The sequence below is a fragment of the Pteronotus mesoamericanus genome, unplaced genomic scaffold (genome assembly GCF_021234165.1).
Source record: "Pteronotus mesoamericanus isolate MK-2021 breed Mesoamerican mustached bat unplaced genomic scaffold, CSHL_Meso_final contig_105, whole genome shotgun sequence".
NCBI classification, from domain to species: domain Eukaryota; kingdom Metazoa; phylum Chordata; class Mammalia; order Chiroptera; family Mormoopidae; genus Pteronotus; species Pteronotus mesoamericanus.
In genome coordinates this window covers 3631279-3652464 of record NW_026555006.1, presented here as the reverse complement: position 1 = coordinate 3652464, position 21186 = coordinate 3631279, and the positions used below count along the sequence as shown (strand labels likewise).

Below are 21186 nucleotides of genomic sequence, written 5' to 3'. Positions count from 1 at the left end.
CTACTTTAATTCTGTTGTCCACCTCCAAGGCAAACAAGGCCAAAATAGGTGCGGCCTAACATGACAGGATCATATTAGTAAGAAACTATAACGATCTATTTATGTTACCTTAAATAAAATGCTTAGAGAGTTTCTGAAAATAGATGTTATTCCTTATATACTGAGAGTAAAGAAGCCCTTCAGACTTAAAAAAAAAAGTATGCAAATATAACTTGAGGGGATAAAGTATAGTAAAGGCACTTCTGCATTATACTCTCACAATATTCCTAGTGAACCACCTTTCTGAAGGCCTCACTCTTTGCCCTCAGTAGCTGTCCAAGGATTTCTGCTCAGGGCAGAGAGGCGGCAATATGCTACTTCATTCCTTCTCTATATTTAGCTACGAGCTCTCAATATAATATATTCCTCTGTTTTTAGGAAAGCATGTATTTCCAGACCAAGACTGCAATATAAACTCAGACATAACCCCAGCACATTCCACAAGCTTTAACTCTACCTTGTAAAACACAATCTAAATAAAGTGAAATGTCACTAATTCAGCCCTCCCTACAATTTAGGACCCAAATCCTACTTGTAACAATTTATACCAAAGCACCAAGCTTAAACCAATTCCCCGAGTATAAAGTGTAAATAATGTTAAAAAAATTCTTACTGACAAATCACACTAAAAAAATATTAGAACAATGTTAGTTTAGTTCTAATGTCTATAATAAAGCTAAAAAAGGGAATTTCTTTCGAGATAACCTGTAACTCAGATTTGCTTCCCTCTGTCCACCATGAACCAACCTGTCCACATTACTAACATTCAACTATACATTACATTTATGGCATGACCTTGATTTATCTCATTAACCTGGAAGTGTAGATAGCTAAAAGGAAAGGATTTAATTTCCTTCACATTCCAAAGTTCTGCAAGATGGCTCAAAAATTCCACACGGAGAAAACAGCCAAGCATCAATTTATATACATACTTCAAATAGTTATTTTCTATACTTGTAGTCTTTCCATTAAAAAATCAGAGTATACCGTGTACAAGTAAAAGTCAGTTACTATTTTTTGAGCCCTGCTATTTGCCAGGCATCATGTTGAGTATTTACACGCATTTTCTCTAATCTTACAATGATACTAGAAATCAGTATTGCCAACTTCATTTTACTGGGGACCCCCTGCTCCACTTGTAGGCTTTTTAGGCAGACACGACTTCTGCAAAGAAGGAATAATATTGAGAAGACATGTTGGCTTGTTTTCCTCAACAACTTAGGTATGCTCCCTAACTGACATATTAAAAGAACTCTGTAGTTAGAACAGGAATAAAATTGAATAGGGTACAGGTCAACCCTATTTGACCCCCAGTCCTTTAAGTCCATACAGGGAACATTACTGGGCCAGCCTTCCAAGCCTCCCTCACACTGGGTGACAGACTGCTCACCTCATCCTGCACGTTATGGCTCACGCCAATCTCTTCTGACAATGTCCCAGGTTCCCTTGCCTCAGCTTGGCCCCTGCCAAGCGACAACTATCAACTTGGATACACTGAGCACAGGAGAAACTTGGCAACCAAACCACATGATAGCATGAAAATATTAACTACTATCAAAATAGGAAGCATGCTGTACTGTTTAAAAGAGAAAACATCAGTGAAGCGGGAATTGCCAAGAGGATAAGCCACAGTGAAAAAAGAAGTCAATGTGGACAAGGCTAACAAGGGACGAAAGCTGTGAGCAAGCAGCACTGCGCAATGAAAATAGCATGGGTTTGAATCCAGGCTTGGCCACTTCTTATACATGTTACCGTGAATTAAAAACTCCTCCAAGCCTCAGTTTCCTTACCTATAAAATGGAAATAAAAACACCTCTCTCATAAGCTGTGTGGGGTACATGTGAGGACCACAGTGCCTAACACAACACTAACTGCACACTTAGTGTTTGCTTCCTCTTCTCCACCCTACTTCCTTCTTTTATTCATCAGACACTCACTACTAGAATATAATCACCTTCTCCAGAAAGATACGTCATCCTCTCCAAGATTTAAAAAAAAAAAATCCCACTGATATCTATCTCCACTTACTTAAATCACCCATAAGCAAGGGTTAAGTTCAATTCCCGTTTGTATGATCCCCTGAGTCCTCCCACTAGGCAGTCACCCAAAGCAAAGGTCCTCATTAAAGCTAGCAACACAGCAAAGATGCAGCTCTTCAGAGTTTATCTGAATTATAATTCTTTTTTCCAGGGTATTAGTCAAAATATCTTAGGGGACTCCAAATTTAATATTAAGAAATCACAATGATGAAACAACCTGGAGTTATATGCTAGACCAAGGGTACATACATGTGGAGTGCACTGTAAAGCATCATGATCATGAGAATAAATGTTCATAGATTGCATGTAGAGTTCATGATGGAGGTTGAAAAGACAAAGATGATCTTGGCAGAAGAAAGTATTTTCTTAGAGAATTCACCAGCTAGTTGGCCATCTAAACGTAAAAATAAGAGGAAGTGCAATCTAGGCATTACCAGAAGATAGAGTTTAATTCAAGTATATTTAACCTGGGGTCAGAGAACTACCTGAAACTGAGCAACCAGGAAGAATAATGATTTTCAAATTGTGAGATCCTTGAGGACAGACACTTTGCTTTCCTCACAACTTTATACTCAGAAACTAGCCTAATGCCTGGTAAATAATAAGCTCAAATATTTATTGGCAATAAGAATGGATGAAAGAAAGAAGGGAAAGGGAAGGGAAGGGAAAGGGAAAGAGAAGGGAAGGGAAAGGAGAGAAAAGAAAATGGATGAAATAAATTGAATACTGGTATATTCTCAAAGTGCCCTCTGACTTCAACCAGAGCAACTGTATTTTTTTTGTCTCAGTTTTTGGCTTCTAAATAAGACTGCATATGTAAAATGCTTTTATTAAAAGTCTGAAAACCAGGAAAAATCTACTGTTATTATTCCCTTCCCTGAACTCCTATTATAGTTACAAGGGCATGCAATTTAATTCTTAATTGTCCCTCAAGTTCGTTTTGGGTCCCCAAAGTTTCCTGAGATATAATACTATAGTTTACATAAGCAGTACTTGCCTATTTAACTTTCATATAACCTCCACTTTCTTGTACAACGACTCCTCAGAGAAAAATTTGAACCTTTTTGTATCAGACAACCAGTAGACATTTTACACCATCAAATACATGGCGTAAATCATGCCAGGCCATCAATTTAGTTTTTGTAGCATCACCATCTCCACTTGAGAAGCAGTGATCATGAATATATTTTAATATATTTTCCATTCTATTATACTGTTGTTCTGATTAGAAAATCAGAAAAATTAAAGTGCCAATTGGAGCAACAATACACGTAAATCTAATAAACATAATATAATTGAGAAATCATTAGGCATGCTGAAAACTGTACACTTTTATCATCAACAGGACATTCAGACTTTGGTCCGTAAGGCTTTGGTCCATTGCCTATATATCCATTTTTGAAGGAAAATAATAAAATGTAATAATACATCTTATGGATAAATATTATGTCTAAAAGGCACACAGTCTACTTCATGCATATTTTCAGGTAGATATTACATACTAAATTAAGAAAGTATTTTTCTTTATATATCTTAATTTACTCTCCACACTAACACCTACCAAGCAATGTATTTCCGAACTGGGTGAAAAGATTACTTATTCATATATACTAGCAATTTTTCAGATGATAGGGTAAATGAATGAGTCTAAAACTATTCCCTACTCCTTTTCAAAAAGGATATTTTTTAAAGAAATGAGCTGACCAACAGTAACAAAAATAGAGCAATGAACAAGTCATCAAACAAGAAATATGCACATTAAATACATTTTTGAGGGGGGGCATTGGGTTGGCATTCTTTCAAAATTATAATACTAAGCGCCTAGGAAGAATGTGAAGCAGAGGGGAGAATAAACCGACAATCTCTCTTGAAAGCAATTGAGGAGGATTGTTTCAAGAATATTAAAAATATGTCTTTTGTTCTGACAAATTTTTTTTATGAATCTACCTATCATAAGGTAAACAGAGATTTGGTTAATGATTTATGTACAAGGATTTCAGCACAGTATTATTTAAAATAGGGGGAAAAATCTGTATAACACAGATGAACAGTTAAATATAATTACTCATCAAATGGACTATTATATAACTATTAAAAATCTTAGAACTTAGAGCATTTACTGTTACGGGGAAATATGCATGACAATATTTTAAGTTGAAAATATAGAAACTTTATTTATACAAAATGACTCAATTTTTAAAAATACACACACATACACACAACTGAAGGATCAGAAAGAAATCCAAAGCATGTTACTGATAATTATCTTCAGGCTACAGGGTTATGGGTGATTATTAGTATTATCTCTATACTATATATTTTCCCAAAATTCTACAGTGAGCAGGCACTAATTTTACTACTTAGAAATTATGGAGAAGGGAATGGTAGGATAAAAATATAAATATTAAAAACATAAAACTAAACTAAAACTAAAATAAACTAAAACATAAAAACTAAATATCCACTCTAATCCTAGTTATTCACAGTCCACACTTGGTTAAACCTGGTAAAACTATAATTTTAAATATTCAGGGATAATCTTGAACAGAACACAAATTAGGAAGAAGAAAGGTATAGCAATGAGATCTAATCCTCCTATAGCAAACCCCCAATACATGAATTCAGTGGCATTTCCCCACTTAACACCACTGAAATGATATTATCTACTTAGAGAATTAGTTATAGCTGATTATACTGCCCTTACATTAATTCTGTTTCTATTAAGAGAAGTTATCATGTAAAACTAAAAAATACAAAACTACAAAGGGAAATTTTTTTAAGTCAATAATCAACAGAAGATAATGGAATCTTTTTACTACAAATAACGCTGAAATGGTTGTCTTTTTTTTTTTTTAAACTCCTCACCAGAGGATATGTTTACTGATTTGGACAGAGAGAGAAACATCAATGTAAGAAAGAAATGTTGATCAGTTGCCTCCTGCACACACACCAAACAGAGATCAAACCCATAATCTAGGTATGAGCCATGAGAGGGAATCGAACCTGCAAACTTTTGGTGTATCAGATGACATTCAAACCAATTGAGCCACCCAGCCAGGGCTGAAATGGTTGTTCTTAAAAGCAGAAAACACAAGCCAGCAACCATGGGTTAGTCTAATCATGTACTGTCTATTCTTGTAAATAATTAATGATGCGGATGTGCCATGCTGAATTGATGGATGTTAATGCAGTAAGGGCAAAGCTGCCCTAATATACTTGATCAATATAACTTCTCTGAATTAAACTCTTTCCTTCACCAGTGGGCTGATTTGTAGTAATTCTACATTTTAATAAATGAGCAAGCTCTAATGGACTGAATTGAAAAGGTCAGCTATCAGACCGATAAATGATTTCCACTAAGACACAGTTCCTGAAGATTCTTTTAATTTAAATATTTTTTTAATGTTTAAAAATGTTGGCCCTGGCTGGTATGGCTCAGTGGATTGAGGGCCGGCTTGCGAACCAAAGGGTCGCTGGAATCGATTCCTAGTCAGCAGGATTTCTACTGAGGCCAGGTCCTCAGTAGGGGGTGCATGAGAGGCAACCACACATTGATATTTCTCTCCCTCTCTTTCTCCCTCCCTTCCCCTCTGTCTATAAATAAATAAATAAACAAAATCTAAAAATGTTGTATTTTATCTTATGCAACTTGCATTGCTTCAAAAGTATACCTAAATAAATTCACAAACAAATTTCATACTTTAAATCACTTTGGAGAACATACTGCTTAAATGATGTGTTCAGTAAAATCCTTTGAAAGTGAAGGAGTATTTTATGAAGAACTAATCACACATCCTTAATTTTCATCTTTAAAAAATTTAGATTTTCCACACAACATGTTTGTTTAAGGCAAGACATCACTTCTGTGTAGGTTAGAACATGTTAAGAGACAATCCCAGATCAAGGCCAGGTCACTTGACTCTCTTTATCTCATTCTCATATAAATTGGGAATAATTCCGTCCAATGTATAAGGTTGTTATGAGAACAAACTAGAATAACATGTGTTGAGACCATTGGATGCAAACCAATGGTTCTCAAACTTCAGAGTGCATCAGAAACACGGAAGAGGGCCCATTCCCAGAGTTTCTGAATCAGCAAATCTGGGTCCCCGCTGGAGAGTCTGTTTCCAGCAAGCTCCCAGGTGATGTTCCTGCTGAGATGGGACCACACTTGAAGGACTACTGATCTAGACAGACCTGGGCAATAAGCCAGGGTGCTTAGCTCCTCTGAAGCTGTGTCTTTACATCTAAAACTAGAAATAAAACCACCTCATTGTTATGGAGTTTAGGAATTATGAAACTACTGTAAAATATTTGTTGAACACGTTGCCTGGTTCATAACAAATAGTAGTAGTAATAGCAGTTGTTACCACCACCACTACTGCTACTGTTTCTAGTAAGTACTAAAGCATGTAGAACATTAACATGGCATAATTTTTAATTGCATCAAACTGCATTGTAATTTAACACTTCTTATATTTTACATTAATTCCTTTTCTGATAAAATTATAAAAATTATAAACTAGTTGACAAATCTCTACGAGTACTTTTTGAAGCAGTTGAGAAAATTCCTCCAGAGCACAGCTGTGCTCATAGTCCATGTGGCCTATGTGACCATGGCCCAGTTTCCTTATCAATAACATAAAAAACAATCATACTGCCTACTTTGTAAGGCTGTGAGAACTGAATGAGTTAACAACGTAAGTAAAACTCTAAATAGTGCTTAGTATAAAATAAACATCCAATAAATACAGCTATCATTACTATTATTATGCCAGTATGCTACCAGTAACATAAATCATTATGTAGATTAAATTCTTAAACAGCTTCAAGTTTATTTGAAGGTAAAATTCAAATAATTGGGTATGTTTCTAATTATTAGGGTGAACTATAGACTACTCTTCTATTAGGTTGAGCCATATGAACTGCTGATAAGAAACTATGTCGGATCGATAAAAACAGTACTTTCGTCTGTTTGAAACTAATAGCTTTCATTCCAACCTCTCTGATCATTCCTTTGAGCCTGTTGATGGTTTCACCGTAGCGTGCTCTAGGTTTGGTCCTCCTCTCTGTTCTCACTGGGATCCCAGAAGGTTCATACCTGCTACTACCATGCTTTTAACCAATAACTGAAGATTCAGAGAGTTTATCCCATAGATGCATTTTGTTGGCCCACATATATCTGTGTTTTTTAATCGGGAGATTTAACACACACAAACTCCCACATACAAAAAAAATCTGGATTTTTGGCTTCATTTGAAAAACCTAATGATTTAGCAACTTTGGACAAGCCTTAGCCAAAACCTGAACTGTCTGGAACTAAGTTGCAGCTTCCTCTTCGAACAGGGCATTAGCTCTCCAAATTGCTGGAGTTTTCATTCAGTTTTAATCTTCACTCATTTACTAACCCTTAGGCTTTGACATTCTCAACTTCTGGTTCCACCTACCAGCAATGGCCTGAAAACCACAAGTCTCCATCTCCAGCCCAGACTCGGACCCCATTGCCATCACCGCCTACACCTAAGTGTCCCACAGACACCCCTCAACATACGGGGTTCCTCACCATTTCTCTTCTCCTGGGTTTTCCATTTCAGATGGCGACAACATTCAAACAGTGCACCCAAACAAAAATGTCACCTTTTCTACTCTCATTCTCTCACCTCCAATTTCCAAGCAATCACCAGTGCCTACAGATTTACCTCCTAAGAATCTCAAGTCTATTTCCTCTTCTCCTGCCCCATTTACCACTGCTTTCACCCATTCCGGGCCTTATTACCAATCACAGCTACTTATCTAAAATCCATGTCTTACTCTGTCTCTTCTCTGCTTAAAATCCTGCTTCTTCGGCTTCTCACCGACCTCAGGATAAAAATAGAACCTTTTTATATTAGATACATCTGCCTCTGCGTACCTCTACAGCCTCATTTCCTCCCTACAGTTCTAATAGTGCCAAACACTCGTAGTTTGTGAACACACCGGCAGTGCTATATTTCCGTGTGTTTGCACATGCTACAACATCCCTCCCCCTGAGCAACTTCTGTTCAGTCTTCAGAACTCTATCAGATAGAAGAGGCAATGAGGGAGAGAAAGGAGGCAGTGCCTGGGGACAGGGAACTTAACTTTTACAGTATATACTTCAGAACTTGAAATTTTAAGAACTAGTATGATTTTTAATTTTATTATAAAAAGAATTACTTGGAAACAAGAAAAAATCTATTCTTTTGTGAAGCACTGAGTGACTGCCTCTCCACTGTATTTCAGAGCCCTGTATATAAACTACTACAGCATATTTCACATTACATTATAATTACTTCCTTACATGCTCCTTGATATCATGGCCCATGTCTGTCTTATCTGCACACCCTCAGTTCTGAGCACAAGGGGTTACACCTACTACACACACAATAAATGTTTGAATTCAACAGCCAGTATAATACAAAAACTGCTTTCCACACAATGCCTAGTCCACAATCTATATATGCAAACAACTTTGGCTGACTGATAGGAAAAAGGATCTTTTTTGTTCTTACTTAAAGAAAAAAACACACACCAGTTCATTAAGACAAACTGGCAAGTATTTTCTATTTAATATTTCTAAAAAAGGATATAACAAAGTTGTAGTTTTCAAATCTTTTTAAACCTCTAACTGTAATTTCAATTACTGCCTTTTCAATTTAATTTCAATTTAATTTAAATTAACTTCAGTTTTGAGGATTTCATGACATCTCTTTAAAATTGAAGATATTCTGAAATATGAAGTTACCAGAAAACTAGGAATCATTGTAATGACAAATTATCCACTGTTTCAGGGAAGTCTGCTCTCTTCCTGGCATCAATCCTCTCTATTATAAACAAACCGTGTTTCAGGATACACTAGAGATTTAAACCATAATGGAAGTGGATAGGTAACAACCACCTACACACACTTCCACACACTTGACCTTCTTCCTCATCACTATGGAAATGAACTGTCCACGCTCCTAGTCAAAGGCAATGCCCACCCCTGTATTACGTCCCACCCGCTCTCGCCTTCTCTAGGACAGTGATCCAACAATTCTCCCCTCTCTTGCATCAATTTTCTCTCTTATTGAATCTCTGTCAGTAGGATAAAAACATGCTCTTATTTCTCTTATCTTAAAAGAAAAACCACCCCAGAACACCTCCCGTGTTCTCATGCGTCCCCCAGCTACTGCTGTTGCCCACCTTGCCTTTACAGCAGAGCTTGAAAGCACTGACTACAGGGTCCGGCAGAAGTAAGGCCTGCTTGAGTGTGGCTGGTAGGGTAAAAATATGGGTGTAATCATTCATAGTTTTAATTTGCACATTTCACCTAAAATGTCATAAGTGTGCTTGAGTGTGATATTGTTATGTCACAGAATTACATGTTTATGATCCTGTAAGAAAAGAGGTGTTATTTGTGCTGGACTCTGTATATTCCTACCTTCAAACTGCGCTTCTCAATGTCACGGGTGAACTCTTGATTGTTAAACCCTGTGATCATTTTTCAGCCCTCAATTTACTTGATCTATCAGGAGCCTTGGACACAGTTGCTGATGCCTCTTTCCTCCTAGAAACACTTTCTCTCTTGGCTTCCAGGGAACCACATTCACCTGGTTTTCCTCCTCCATTTAGTTGCTAGCTCTTTTCAATCTCTTTTGCTAGCTCTGCCTCACCTCTGTGCCCTCTGAGCAAATGGAGTGCTCCAGTGCTCACTACTTGGAACTTTTCTCTTTTCTCTCCGCCCTTACTCTCAAATTCTCATGACTTTAAATACCATCTATATGCCAAAGACTTCCAAATTTATTTCTCCAGCATGAACTTCTCTCCTGAACTCCGCACTTTAACTGCCTACTTGACATCCTCATTTGGATGTTTTGATAGACATCTAAAATTTGATTATAAGCATGTCCAAGGCTAAGATCTCAGTGCCCACCCTCCCTATCAACATCTCCCCCACAACAACCTAGTTTCGTTTGCAATCTTTCCCACCTCAGTAAATGACAACTTCATTCCTGTTGCTCTAGTAAAAATTTTGGTGTCAACCTACACTTTTGTCTTTCTCTCACATGCTACAGTTCAACCTTCAAATTAAATATAACATGCAACAAACTATCACTTAGCAATACAAAAGGAACAAACTACCAATACACACAACATGGATGAATCTTAAAAGCATTATGCTGAGCTAAAATAAAGTCAGACAAGAGGGTACATACTGTGTGATTCTATTTATGTGAAACTCTCCAAAAGAAACATCTAATCTCTACTTAAAGTAGATCAGTGGTTGCCTGGGGCCAGGAGCTGGGAACGGGGACTCACTGAAAGAAGGATAAAGGAATCTTGCGGGTGATAAAAATGTTTTATATCTTGATTTTGCTAGCAGTTATGTGAGTAAATAAACTTGTCAATACTTATTGAACTTTATAATGTGTACATTTTATTGTATGTTAATACCTCAATAAAGTTGATTAAACACACATACACAATTTGACCTTTTCTCACTCTCTCTCTTTCCCAGGGCTACTTTGGAGCCATGTCATTTCTCCTCTGGATCACAACAGCCTCCTAATTAGTTTCTCTGCTTCTGCCCCTGCCTCTGGCATTTTACTCTCAACACAGGGGCCAGAGTGATACTGTTAAAAAAAAAAAAATATCACATCAGAACACTCCTCTGCTCGAAACCCTCTGATAGTGTCTCATCACAATAAAATTCAATGTCCTTAATGCGGCATATAAGGCCTCACAGGACCAGGCTCCCCGCTGCCTCTTAGACAGCATCTCCCACCACCCTCCCCACCAAGGCTGTTTACACTTCAGCCAGAGCTGGCCTCCTTGCTGCCCTTCAAATACGGCAGGCACACTCTCTGGCACTTACTGTTCCCTCTGCCTGGAATGATGTGTTCCCCACCACCATCCCCAATAAAGCCATACAGTTTATTCCCTCGCTTCCTTCAGATCTTCCCCTGAGGGGCACCACCCCAGTGAGTCATTTCCTGGCCACCCTGAAATGCCGACACTCCTCTGAACAACACAGGCACACACATATGCAGCCTCCTTCTATTTCATTTTCCCCCTTTCTGCTTTATTTTTTTCTCCCCAGGACTCAGCACTCTACATTTACTTGTATTTTATTAATTTATCTTGTTTATTGGCTTTGTCCTCTACCAGAATGGATGATGACACAAGAGGGCATCTGTTTTGTTCATCACTGTATCCTTAGAACTTAGCATAATGTCTAAAATAGATGTTGAATAAATCAATGTATCTGAATTCTAGCTTTCCCTTTAATAGCTGATGGTAAGTAGAATTTGTTTTACAGATGTATCAAGTGATAACTTCATTTGCTTTAAAAAAACTCCGGTATTTTAAATAAAAACTTCAACACATTTAGACATATGCTAATGCATACCAGGTAAACTTGCTTTCAATTCTAATCAAGAATATAAGATGTATTAGACAATAAAAACTTTTTTCAAATTTTCAAAGAATTTCCTATGAGCAAGGACTTATGAATGTGAAATAACTCATTATTGCCAAAAAATATATGTAGAGAGAGTCTTACCAAGTTCTTTACAAAGCTGGATAATCTCATGCTGCCCCAGACTCCATAACTATTACACTAGAAAATAATCAACCTGAAATCTCGGAACTAGGAATCCATTTTAAAAATATATATAACTCTTATCCATCCTTGTCATTTAAATAATTCATTGAAGGAATTTCTTGTCTTACAAGCAAGCCACATAAATCTGGGAGTGTTAAAGGGAATATCGACTTAACATAAATAATTTAAAAGTAAATCAGAAGATAGAGGTGCCTTTGCGCTAGAGGTCTGAGTCTCCTCTCCTTTAAATGGGCAAACAATACAGCTTCTGGATGTCCAAAGAAGGCGTCTCCTTAGCAACTGCAGAGGAGAGAATTTCATACTGCAGCCTTCACCTGCATCCAGCAGCTATTACTGGAAATGCATTAAAGTATTCAACTTCATTCAAGAAAAGAGTTCCAGTGTGTGGGCATTACCTGCTGTAGTTTATAAGCAGCATTATATATTTAACCTAAAAATAAAAACCTTGGGCTTTCATAATAAGATTTTAAATGTGTTATAAATTTTATAAAATTTTCAGGAGAGCATCATTAATTAAGCAGCTCTGCCTAAAGAATATTACCAAACACAGTAAATATTTTTAAGGCTGCTTTTCCTAAAAGCATCAGAGATATCACTTTTGAGTACAATGGTTTGTCTTTATTGTATATAAGCTGCATCTTATATTTCTAGATGTCAGTTTCTTAAACAACACAATGAAGAAAAATAACTGCAATTTACTACCCTAACACAGGACAATAGCAGTCTGAACATCTTGTGTAACATATCTGGTCACTGTGGGACTTCATAACCAAAACATTTTTAAGCTTTAAATTTATTTAATATTTATCTATCTTGGTATACCTAGCATCTATCACAGTATATTGCCACTTGTAGTTTAGAGAAAGTGCTAAATATCTCCAAATCTTCTCATGTCTAAGTTTCTTGGACTGCTTTAAACATAAAACAGAGATTACGCTGGACAGGCAAAAGAACAAAAACATTAGTAACAAAGCCAATAGACACTCCTAACATATGAGAGGTACATTAGGACAGGATCATTAAAATCGACTTTTATTTTGCTGGTTTAGAGTTTTCAATGCAAGATGAAATAAGAATGATTATACAGTACCTTACCCTTTCTACCGGTGAACCATAGCATGCAATGCCGAAACATAGCAGTAGCAGATGGCATTGGTGTTATTAACTATAAAAAGAATAATAGCAGAGCAATGACGGCTGGCAGACAAGACACAGAAATGCAGATGAAATGAATGCCAACTTGTAGTTCTTGAAGCAAAGCAAAACCTTTAAACCAAAGGTTGCCACTAGCTTCAATTTAATTTACATTTTGAGTTTTACACGAACAAACACTGCAACCTTCACGATCAGTTTTTAGACTCTTCATGCAGCAGAACCATACTCCTCAATAAAGAATATCAGCAACCTTCTGTAAACACAAGCCAGCAGCAGCAGCAGCCCATTACTTTCTCCCTTCACTGATTTTTATCCTTTAAAATCTTAATCTCCAATTGCAGCCAGATCCAGTCGTTTCAAATAGATCTGTATCCACTGCAGATACAAATCCCTCCCTAACCTGCAGTACCACTTCATCCAGAACGTTCCTGTGCGCTCGTTCATGCAGGATCAGTTGTAAAACCTCATTCAGCAAACAACCCAAAAGAAAATGAAAGAAGCAGTTGGGACTAGGAAGAGAAAGAATCTCTTCTTTCAGCTCACCCTGGAAATGGAAGGTTTTCTGATCAACAGTTATTGTGAAGGTGCTGTCGTCCTCATCGTCTATACCAATCACAGCTCCCTGTGAAACAAAGAGCAAAATCCCAATAAGGCAAACAATGACATCAGCAATATTCACTACTGCTACAGCCCGGGAACGTTCAATGCACCAACGACGACACTGGAGCAAACTAGACACAGAAAAGGGGAATCTGAGGCTCTAGTTTTACCTAAGGAGGAAGACCTAAAAGAGAGGGGGTAGCAGGGCACTGTAGCAGTACTCTGCAATGTACTTTCTAGCCTCGCTTAAAGGGCATAGATGTGGTGGGAGAGGGAACAAACATAGAATGTGAGTCAGGATTTGTGTTTAAAAGCCACTCACTGAGCCTTTCTGAGCTTTAAATCACTCTCTAAAATGGGAGTTAAACCTCCTCCTCACCAGGTTATGGTGAGGCTCACAGAGCACAAGTGGCTCTTCATCAGGCTACTTCTGTGTTATACATGTGAGTGCAGAAATGCCAGGTGACACTTGCTTCAAACACTGTCCCTATCACCTCTTCTAGGTGTGCTCCCATAACTGCTCATATATGGCTCTGCTACTCCACTTTTCAGACAATATGATGTGATTATCTGTTTATTGGACATCTGCCTCCTCCCACAGAACTGCTATGAGATCTGGGAAGTCAAAAACTATTTTATTTATTTTGATACATAACACTCAAATACACACTCAGCATATGTTTTCTAAATAAAAGCATGACTAACTCTCCCAAAGAGGGAGGAGGAGGGGATTGTATTTATAAATTGTTTCAGAAAGGGTGGGTTTTACATTTTAATTCCTTTTTTGTTTTCAACTATATGCATCCTATTAAGAAAACAGGAATTAAGGGAAAGTGACAGGAAGTTTGGCAAAATAAAAAGTGTATTGGTTGGTGTCCTAAAGAAATAGGGGTCCTAAGTATTCCAGAGAAAAAAAAGCTAGAGAAACATGGAATAGGTAAAATGCTCCCAGGTGGTAACAGAAGCAGCAATGTGCCACAGACAAAACAAGGATCTTGAAAATAGGGACTGAAAAGACTCAAGGGGCCAAAATAACCTAATCCCACCGGAAACGGCTACTTCTGTCCCAGGTGATTAGGTAACAAAGACAAACATTTATTCACCTCCTCAGAGACTGTCTAGATGAACTCCAACTCTATCCAAATCCCATCAATTTGAATTATCTTAGTTATTCCTCTGTTTCAGACTGAGTAGAGATTTTTATCTGCATTCTCAGATAAGGAAAGTGTCTCCAGTGAGCATAATAACTTAACCAAGGTCACACAAAGTGAATGGCAGAACCACAGCCACTGGCTTGGTACCTATTCACTTACTCCATGACAGAAAATATGGACACACTCAGTGGGTAGGCCTGTGTGGGAGCAGCTCACTCTGGTTAACTTAATTTTATGGTCAACTGAGTTAACCTTTGAATTTATGATGCATTGAATATTTGCTGAGTCATAAAAAAATATGAAAATATGTGCTAAATACGGGTCTTGAATATATAACAATATTCCCTTGTCCCTCAAGATGCACTTATATGCCAGCGGAAGAGATAAAACCTGAAAAGAGGTAACTATATTACAAGGCAAAAAGAGATCACTACATGGATGATCTCTGAAACCATGCTAGGTGAAAGATATTAGTCACAAGGGAGCACATGCATGATTCCATTTGTATGGAATGAGATGTATGACATGTCTGTGTGTGGCATGTCATGAGTCACAAGTCACAGTATGACATGCATGAGTCACAAGAGAGTCCATGAAATGTCCAGAGCAGGCAAATTCATAGCAAAATAGAGTAGATTAGTGGTTGCCTAGTGCTGGGGAGATGGGAGAAGGTATGATAAGACAGGAAGTGACGGCTAATGAGTATGGGTTTCTTTACAAGGCGATGGAAGCATTCTAATATTTATTGTGGTGATGGTTGCATAACTCTGTGAATGTACTAAAACACTGATTGTATACTTTAAATGGTAAGTTGTGTGGTATATGAATTATATCTGGACAAAGCTGTTATAACTCACCACAACCTAGGTCCCTTAATGTAAGTTCACTGCTTACCTAGTCACTTCAAATAGAAGCCTCTAGGTTCTACATTTGTTCTCCCTCATTCCAATACCACACATTGTGCTCATTCTACGTCTGAGCGATAATCTCAAATTTGCCAACTCTTCTCCGGCCTATGAATTGCTATTGCCCTAATTCAAGATCTCATCATTTCTTGCTGGATAAAGTAATCTCTGCCTTCAGCCTGGCCACATTTTAGCCCACAGCTCTTGCTATTGCCAGAGTAATATTTCTAAAGCACAGACTCTTATAGGAGATCCAGATGTTTAAAACCTTCCCTGCCTCTGCATGATCTATTAAATAAAGTCAACATTTCTTCATAATGCCATTTAGACTGTTCAAGGCTGGCCCAACTAACCTTGCCACTGTTGTACCAAGCCCAAAGCTTCCCTCTTCACCCCACAGAGACCCTATATGTACCCAGCCTCAACATTTCTTCCACACCCAAAAATACCAAAAAACAAAAAAATAAAAAACACCAAGCAATTTGACTTTTTAATGGTTTTCCTTAGCTCAATTCCCCCCATTTGCTAAACAAAAGCACAACCCCAAGCTACCACTTAATTTTTCATTGTTTTTACAGAGGAGCTTTTGGAAAATTGACCATGCCTTACCCTTTCCACTACTGCAATCTAGTTTCCTTCCCACCATTGCAACAAACCTCCCTCACAGGTCTCCAATGACCACTTCACCACGCTAGCTTGGTCACACAGCGCCACTCTGAAGCACTATTGCTGCTGCTGAAAAATTCTTTCTTGAAACTCTCCTTCCATGGCTCTTACTTACCTAAGCTGTGCTTCAGAAACATTTCTACCTAAGTACCTTTGACAGCCTATTTGGAAGAAAGCATCTTTTCTGGTCCATTACACTTTCCCCTTCTTCTATCTAAATGCTTATTGGAAGACTTTGGAACTGAGTTAACAATCTCCCACTCCAATCACATCTTGCCATTACTCTGAGCTGCCTTCAATGTACAGATGCACGTATTCATCTGACATTCTGGCCTTTCCACTTCTTGATTTGTTCAACTCAAATAGACTTCACTGTCATTCTCCTTCAGTCATTCATTCCTCACATCAATACCCTAGACCTGTGCTATCCAATAAAACAGCCATCAGCCACATGTGGGTATTTAATTTTGAATTATAAATAAAATTAAGAAAAATTTTAAAATAAGTTCCTCAGTCCTACCATTCATACTTCAAATGCTCAATAGCCAGTGGCTATGGAACTAGGAGTGCAGACACACATTTTAATAATTGCAGAAAGTTTTACTGAACAGTATTGCCCTAGAACTTGTCATCATAGAGAACTAAATTCCAGCGAAGAGTTAACACTGCCAGTTACTGAACATCTTCAATGAGCAGGCACTATAATAGGCATCTTACAAACACTGTATCATTAGAAAACAACTTTATATTAGAAAGTATCATATACAAAAATCATAACTGTACAAGCTCAATGAAGAGAAGCTACCCTAGTAACCTTTCCTAATCATTAAGCCTGCTCTCCATTCAAAAGATAAACACTTTCCTTACTTCTAACATTACAAATGAGTTTTTCTCTGCCTTTGAACTTTATATAAATGGACTCATTGTGTGTGTGTGTGTGTGTGTGTGTGTGTGTGTGTGTGTGTGTGTGTCTGGCTTCTTTCACTCAATATGATGTGTGTAATTCATCGATGTGTTGCATATAGCAGTAGTTTGTTCACTTTGTTGCTATAAATAGTATTCCTTTGTATGGACATCCACAGTTTATTTATCATCTCCATTGTAGATGGACATGTATGTTGTCTCCAGTTTTAGGTTATTAGAATCACGCTGCTATGACTTTCTCCTTCATATATTTTGTTATACAAATCTTTGTATTGCTATATACAAATTTAGGAGTGAATTTGGTAGGTCATAGGGTATTCACATGCCAATTTTAATAGACGCTGTCAAACACTCAAAACTGGTTGTGCTAATTACACTCCAACCAGTGGTATGCAAAAGCTTCAACTGCTCCACATCTTCACTAGCACTTTTTTACTTTAGTCCTTCTGGCAGCTGAGTAGTAGTATCATAATAGTTTTAATTTACATTTCCCTGATAACTAATGAGCTTAAGTATCTTTCATGTTTGTTGGCCACTTGAATAGCCTCTTCTGAAATAGTTAGAAGTTTCTTCTCCAGTGAAAAGACTGGACTTTCATTTTCTAATTATTTGTAGTACCTTTTTCTATACCCTGAATATGAATCCTTCACTGGTTATGAATTGGACAACTATCTTCTCCCACCCTGCTGTCAGCCTTTGTACTTGCACAATGATGTCTTTTCATGAAAAGTTCTTAACTTTAACGTAGTACAATGTATTGATTTTTGTACTTTACGGTTGCATTTCCTGCATCTTCTTCAAGAAGTCTTTCCCAATCCCAAAGCCATAAAAATATTTTCCCACGTTATCTTTTGGAAGCCTTTACATTTGGAAAGCAGGTAGAGTAAGTCCTCCAACTCTTTCCTCTCGGCCTTTATAAATTACACAGCAACATCACCATCATTGTCAGAACCAGTTCTCCCTAGAATGGCAGGTGAAAACAAATCGCCATTTCTACTGGGGTCAGTTTATTGAGAATGCAAGAATCAGAAGTGGGTATTCATGGCTCTTTATAAATTTTAGAGTCGGCTGAACAAGTCACACTTACACACACATATGCTATAATACTAACTGGGAACAAACTGAGATTACCATTTATTTAGGTCATTTTTCATTTTAATAATGTTTATAGTTTTCTGAGTAGAGATCTTGCCCACCTTTTGTTAATATTTATTCCTAAGTAATTAATGTTTTTGGTACTATGGTAAATGTACTATATTTTTTAAAATTCATTTTCGAATTACTGGTTGCTGGTATATGGAAAAACAATTTATTTTTCTATACTGACCTTCTTTGTATTCAGCAATCTTGCTAAATTCACTTATCAATTCTAATAGTATATCTGTAGAATCTTTTGGATTTTCTGTATGCTCAATTAAGTTTCTGTGAATAATAACTGTTTTATTTCTTCTACTCCAATCCTTATAGCTTATATTTATTTTCTTGCTTTATTCATTGGCTAGGACTGCCTGGCTGAAGACTGAGACTAGAGTGACAGACAATGTTGAATGTAAGTGGCAATAGGGTTGTCTTGTTATTAGTTTCTCTCCTGTTGTCCACTGTAGCTATTTAAAACCTTCTCTATTTTCCTTGAACCCCCAACAACAACACAGGCAGTCATCTGGTAAGAATCTAAACTTACTATGTACCCTTCCACCTAAAGAACTCACCTGTACTTATACCCACTCTTGCTTCCTTTCCACCTGTCATAATGGAAAAAAGGCTCCATCCCCTAACACCTTTCCTTGGGTGTCTTTACCAATTTTCAGCTTTTCTCTCTCTCTCTGTTGTATATACACATGCTCAGGTTTTTATCCTCTTTCCTGCAACAGCCACTATCACCACCACCAAAACAATGATCCTTTTATATTATATATCTTCCCCTAGCAACTGCCCCACCTCTCTCATTCCGTTCCAGTCAAGAGTATTGAGACTTGCCCAAGCCTCCTACCTAAAATTTATTTTTACCTCCTGATCCTTACAGGGGTGTCCAACGTTTTGGCATCTCTGCACCACACTGGAAGAAGAGTTGTCGTGGGCCACATATGAAATACATCGCAACACATAATCTCACACACACACACACACACACACACACACACACACACGCTCATAATGTTTTAAGTAAATTTATGATTTTGTGTTGGGCTGCATTCACAGCCATCCTGGGCTGATACGGCCTATGGGCCGCAGGTTGGACACCCCTGGATATGTAACCAAATCAATGGCTCTTATTCACCTTCAAATAAGGTGATCATACAATCTGGTTTGCCTGGGACAGTGCCAGATTCATGCCTGTTGCCCTGCTATAATAATGACTAGAACCCCCTTTTAGTCTAAAGAGCGTCCTTGTTTAGGAGACGTGGTCATTCCATAGCCCTAACTTACAAAAGGCCCTCAGTGATTTGCTCCATTCCTACCTCTCACCTCTGGGGGTTTGCCAATTGCCCCAAGCCATCTTCCACCAAACAGCCTTCCTCTCCTTTTATGAGTTTATACTTATTTTTCACATCTGGAAAGCAAAACACCCTTTGCTAATCCATATATGGAATAGTATTCTAACGTTAAGAAAAATTGTTTGTAAGCTAACCCATACAAAATATCAAAGGTTTTGTATCAGCCCTGCTTTTATGATCCATTGTGCCAACAGAATAACACTATCCAGGTTCCAGATAGAAAGTAAGTAACTGGTATGCCTGTCTTTTGCAATCAGGAAATTTATCATTTCCTGACTTTCCCTCTTCTCCTTTCTAGTATACACACAAACATACCACAGACATAAACCATAGTTCTGGTGCCAAATTCAGAAAAAGTTTTGCTCTCGTGAGTTGGGGAAAGGCGTGGGGAACACTGAAGTCTGGTTATTTCAGGGCCAATCTCCCTCTGCAAGGAGAGAAAAGAGGACTGCTAAACCAGCTCCACAGGTGATTTAGAAGGAATGATGATTCCTCTGGGACATGGATTGATGATATGAAAGGGACAGCCAGAGGATATAAAGAGGAGTAAGATGCAGTATATCTCTGTTCTGAAAAAGCACATAGTCTAGAGAGAGGAGATAGGAGTCCACAATATAGAAGGAAGCAAGAAAGTTCAAGCTCCAGCTTGCTCACCAAAGAGGCTTCTGCATGGAGGGCCTGCTTAAGCGTCAATCATTGATTCAACAAGGATTTACTGAATTGCCTAGGCCAGCAATTTTTAACCTTTTTCATCTCATGGCACACATAAGGTAATTACTGAAATTCTGCAGCACGCGCACGCGCACACACACACACACAGTTTTTTGCCAATCTGACAAAAAAAATAGGTGTATTTTTGATTCATTCACACCACAGCACACCAGTTGACAATCACTGGTCTAGGCATTGTTTTAGATGATGTTAATAGGGTGGTGAACAATCTGCTTTGCTTTTTTACTGATTTGTATGCAGTCACTTTGGTTTTCTTTTTGTTTTTTAATTAATTTGTAGTGTTTATATATTCTGAGTGTTAATCTTTTGTCAGTTGTATGCATTGTAAATATTTTCTCTCCTGGCCAACAATTCTCTCTTTGATTGTGGTATCTTTTTGCTGTTGTTCCAAGGTTTTAAAATTTGAATGCTGTCAAATCTACCAATCTTTTCTATTGCAGTTTGTTCTTTAAGACATCCTTCTCTGTCCTGATATCATAAAGACATTTTTCTATATGTCCTTATAAATGTAAATTTTCACTTTATACCTTTAATACCTCTGGAATTTTTTTGTAGCTCACTGATGCAGTCTTTTTTTAATTTTATTTTTTTTTTAACTTTTTTAGAGAGAGGGGAAGGGAGAGGGAAAAGAGGGAGAGAAACATCAATGTGTGAGAGATTCATGGTTGCCTCTCACACACACCCCCAGCTAGGGACCTGGCCTGCAACCCAGGCATGTTCCCTGGCTGGGAATTGAACCTGCAACCTCTTGGTGTGCAAGCCAGCACTCAATTCCGCCAGGGCTGGAATTTTCTTTTTGTGTACACCATGAAATAGGGAATAATTTTATTTTTTCCGTATGGGCAGCCATTT

The 21186-nt window shown here is 37.7% G+C and overlaps 1 protein-coding gene across 4 annotated transcripts in view; it reads right to left on the bottom strand.

The window, feature by feature from the left end:
* The window catches only part of OSBPL9 (oxysterol binding protein like 9), a 124690-nt gene that overhangs the window by 82549 nt on the left and 20955 nt on the right, over positions 1-21186 (bottom strand). For all 4 annotated transcript variants that reach the window (XM_054572966.1, XM_054572972.1, XM_054572923.1 and 1 more), the window contains exon 3: positions 13402-13480. In XM_054572966.1, the coding sequence (XP_054428941.1) occupies positions 13402-13480 (79 nt within the window). The remainder of the gene's footprint in view (positions 1-13401; positions 13481-21186) is intronic.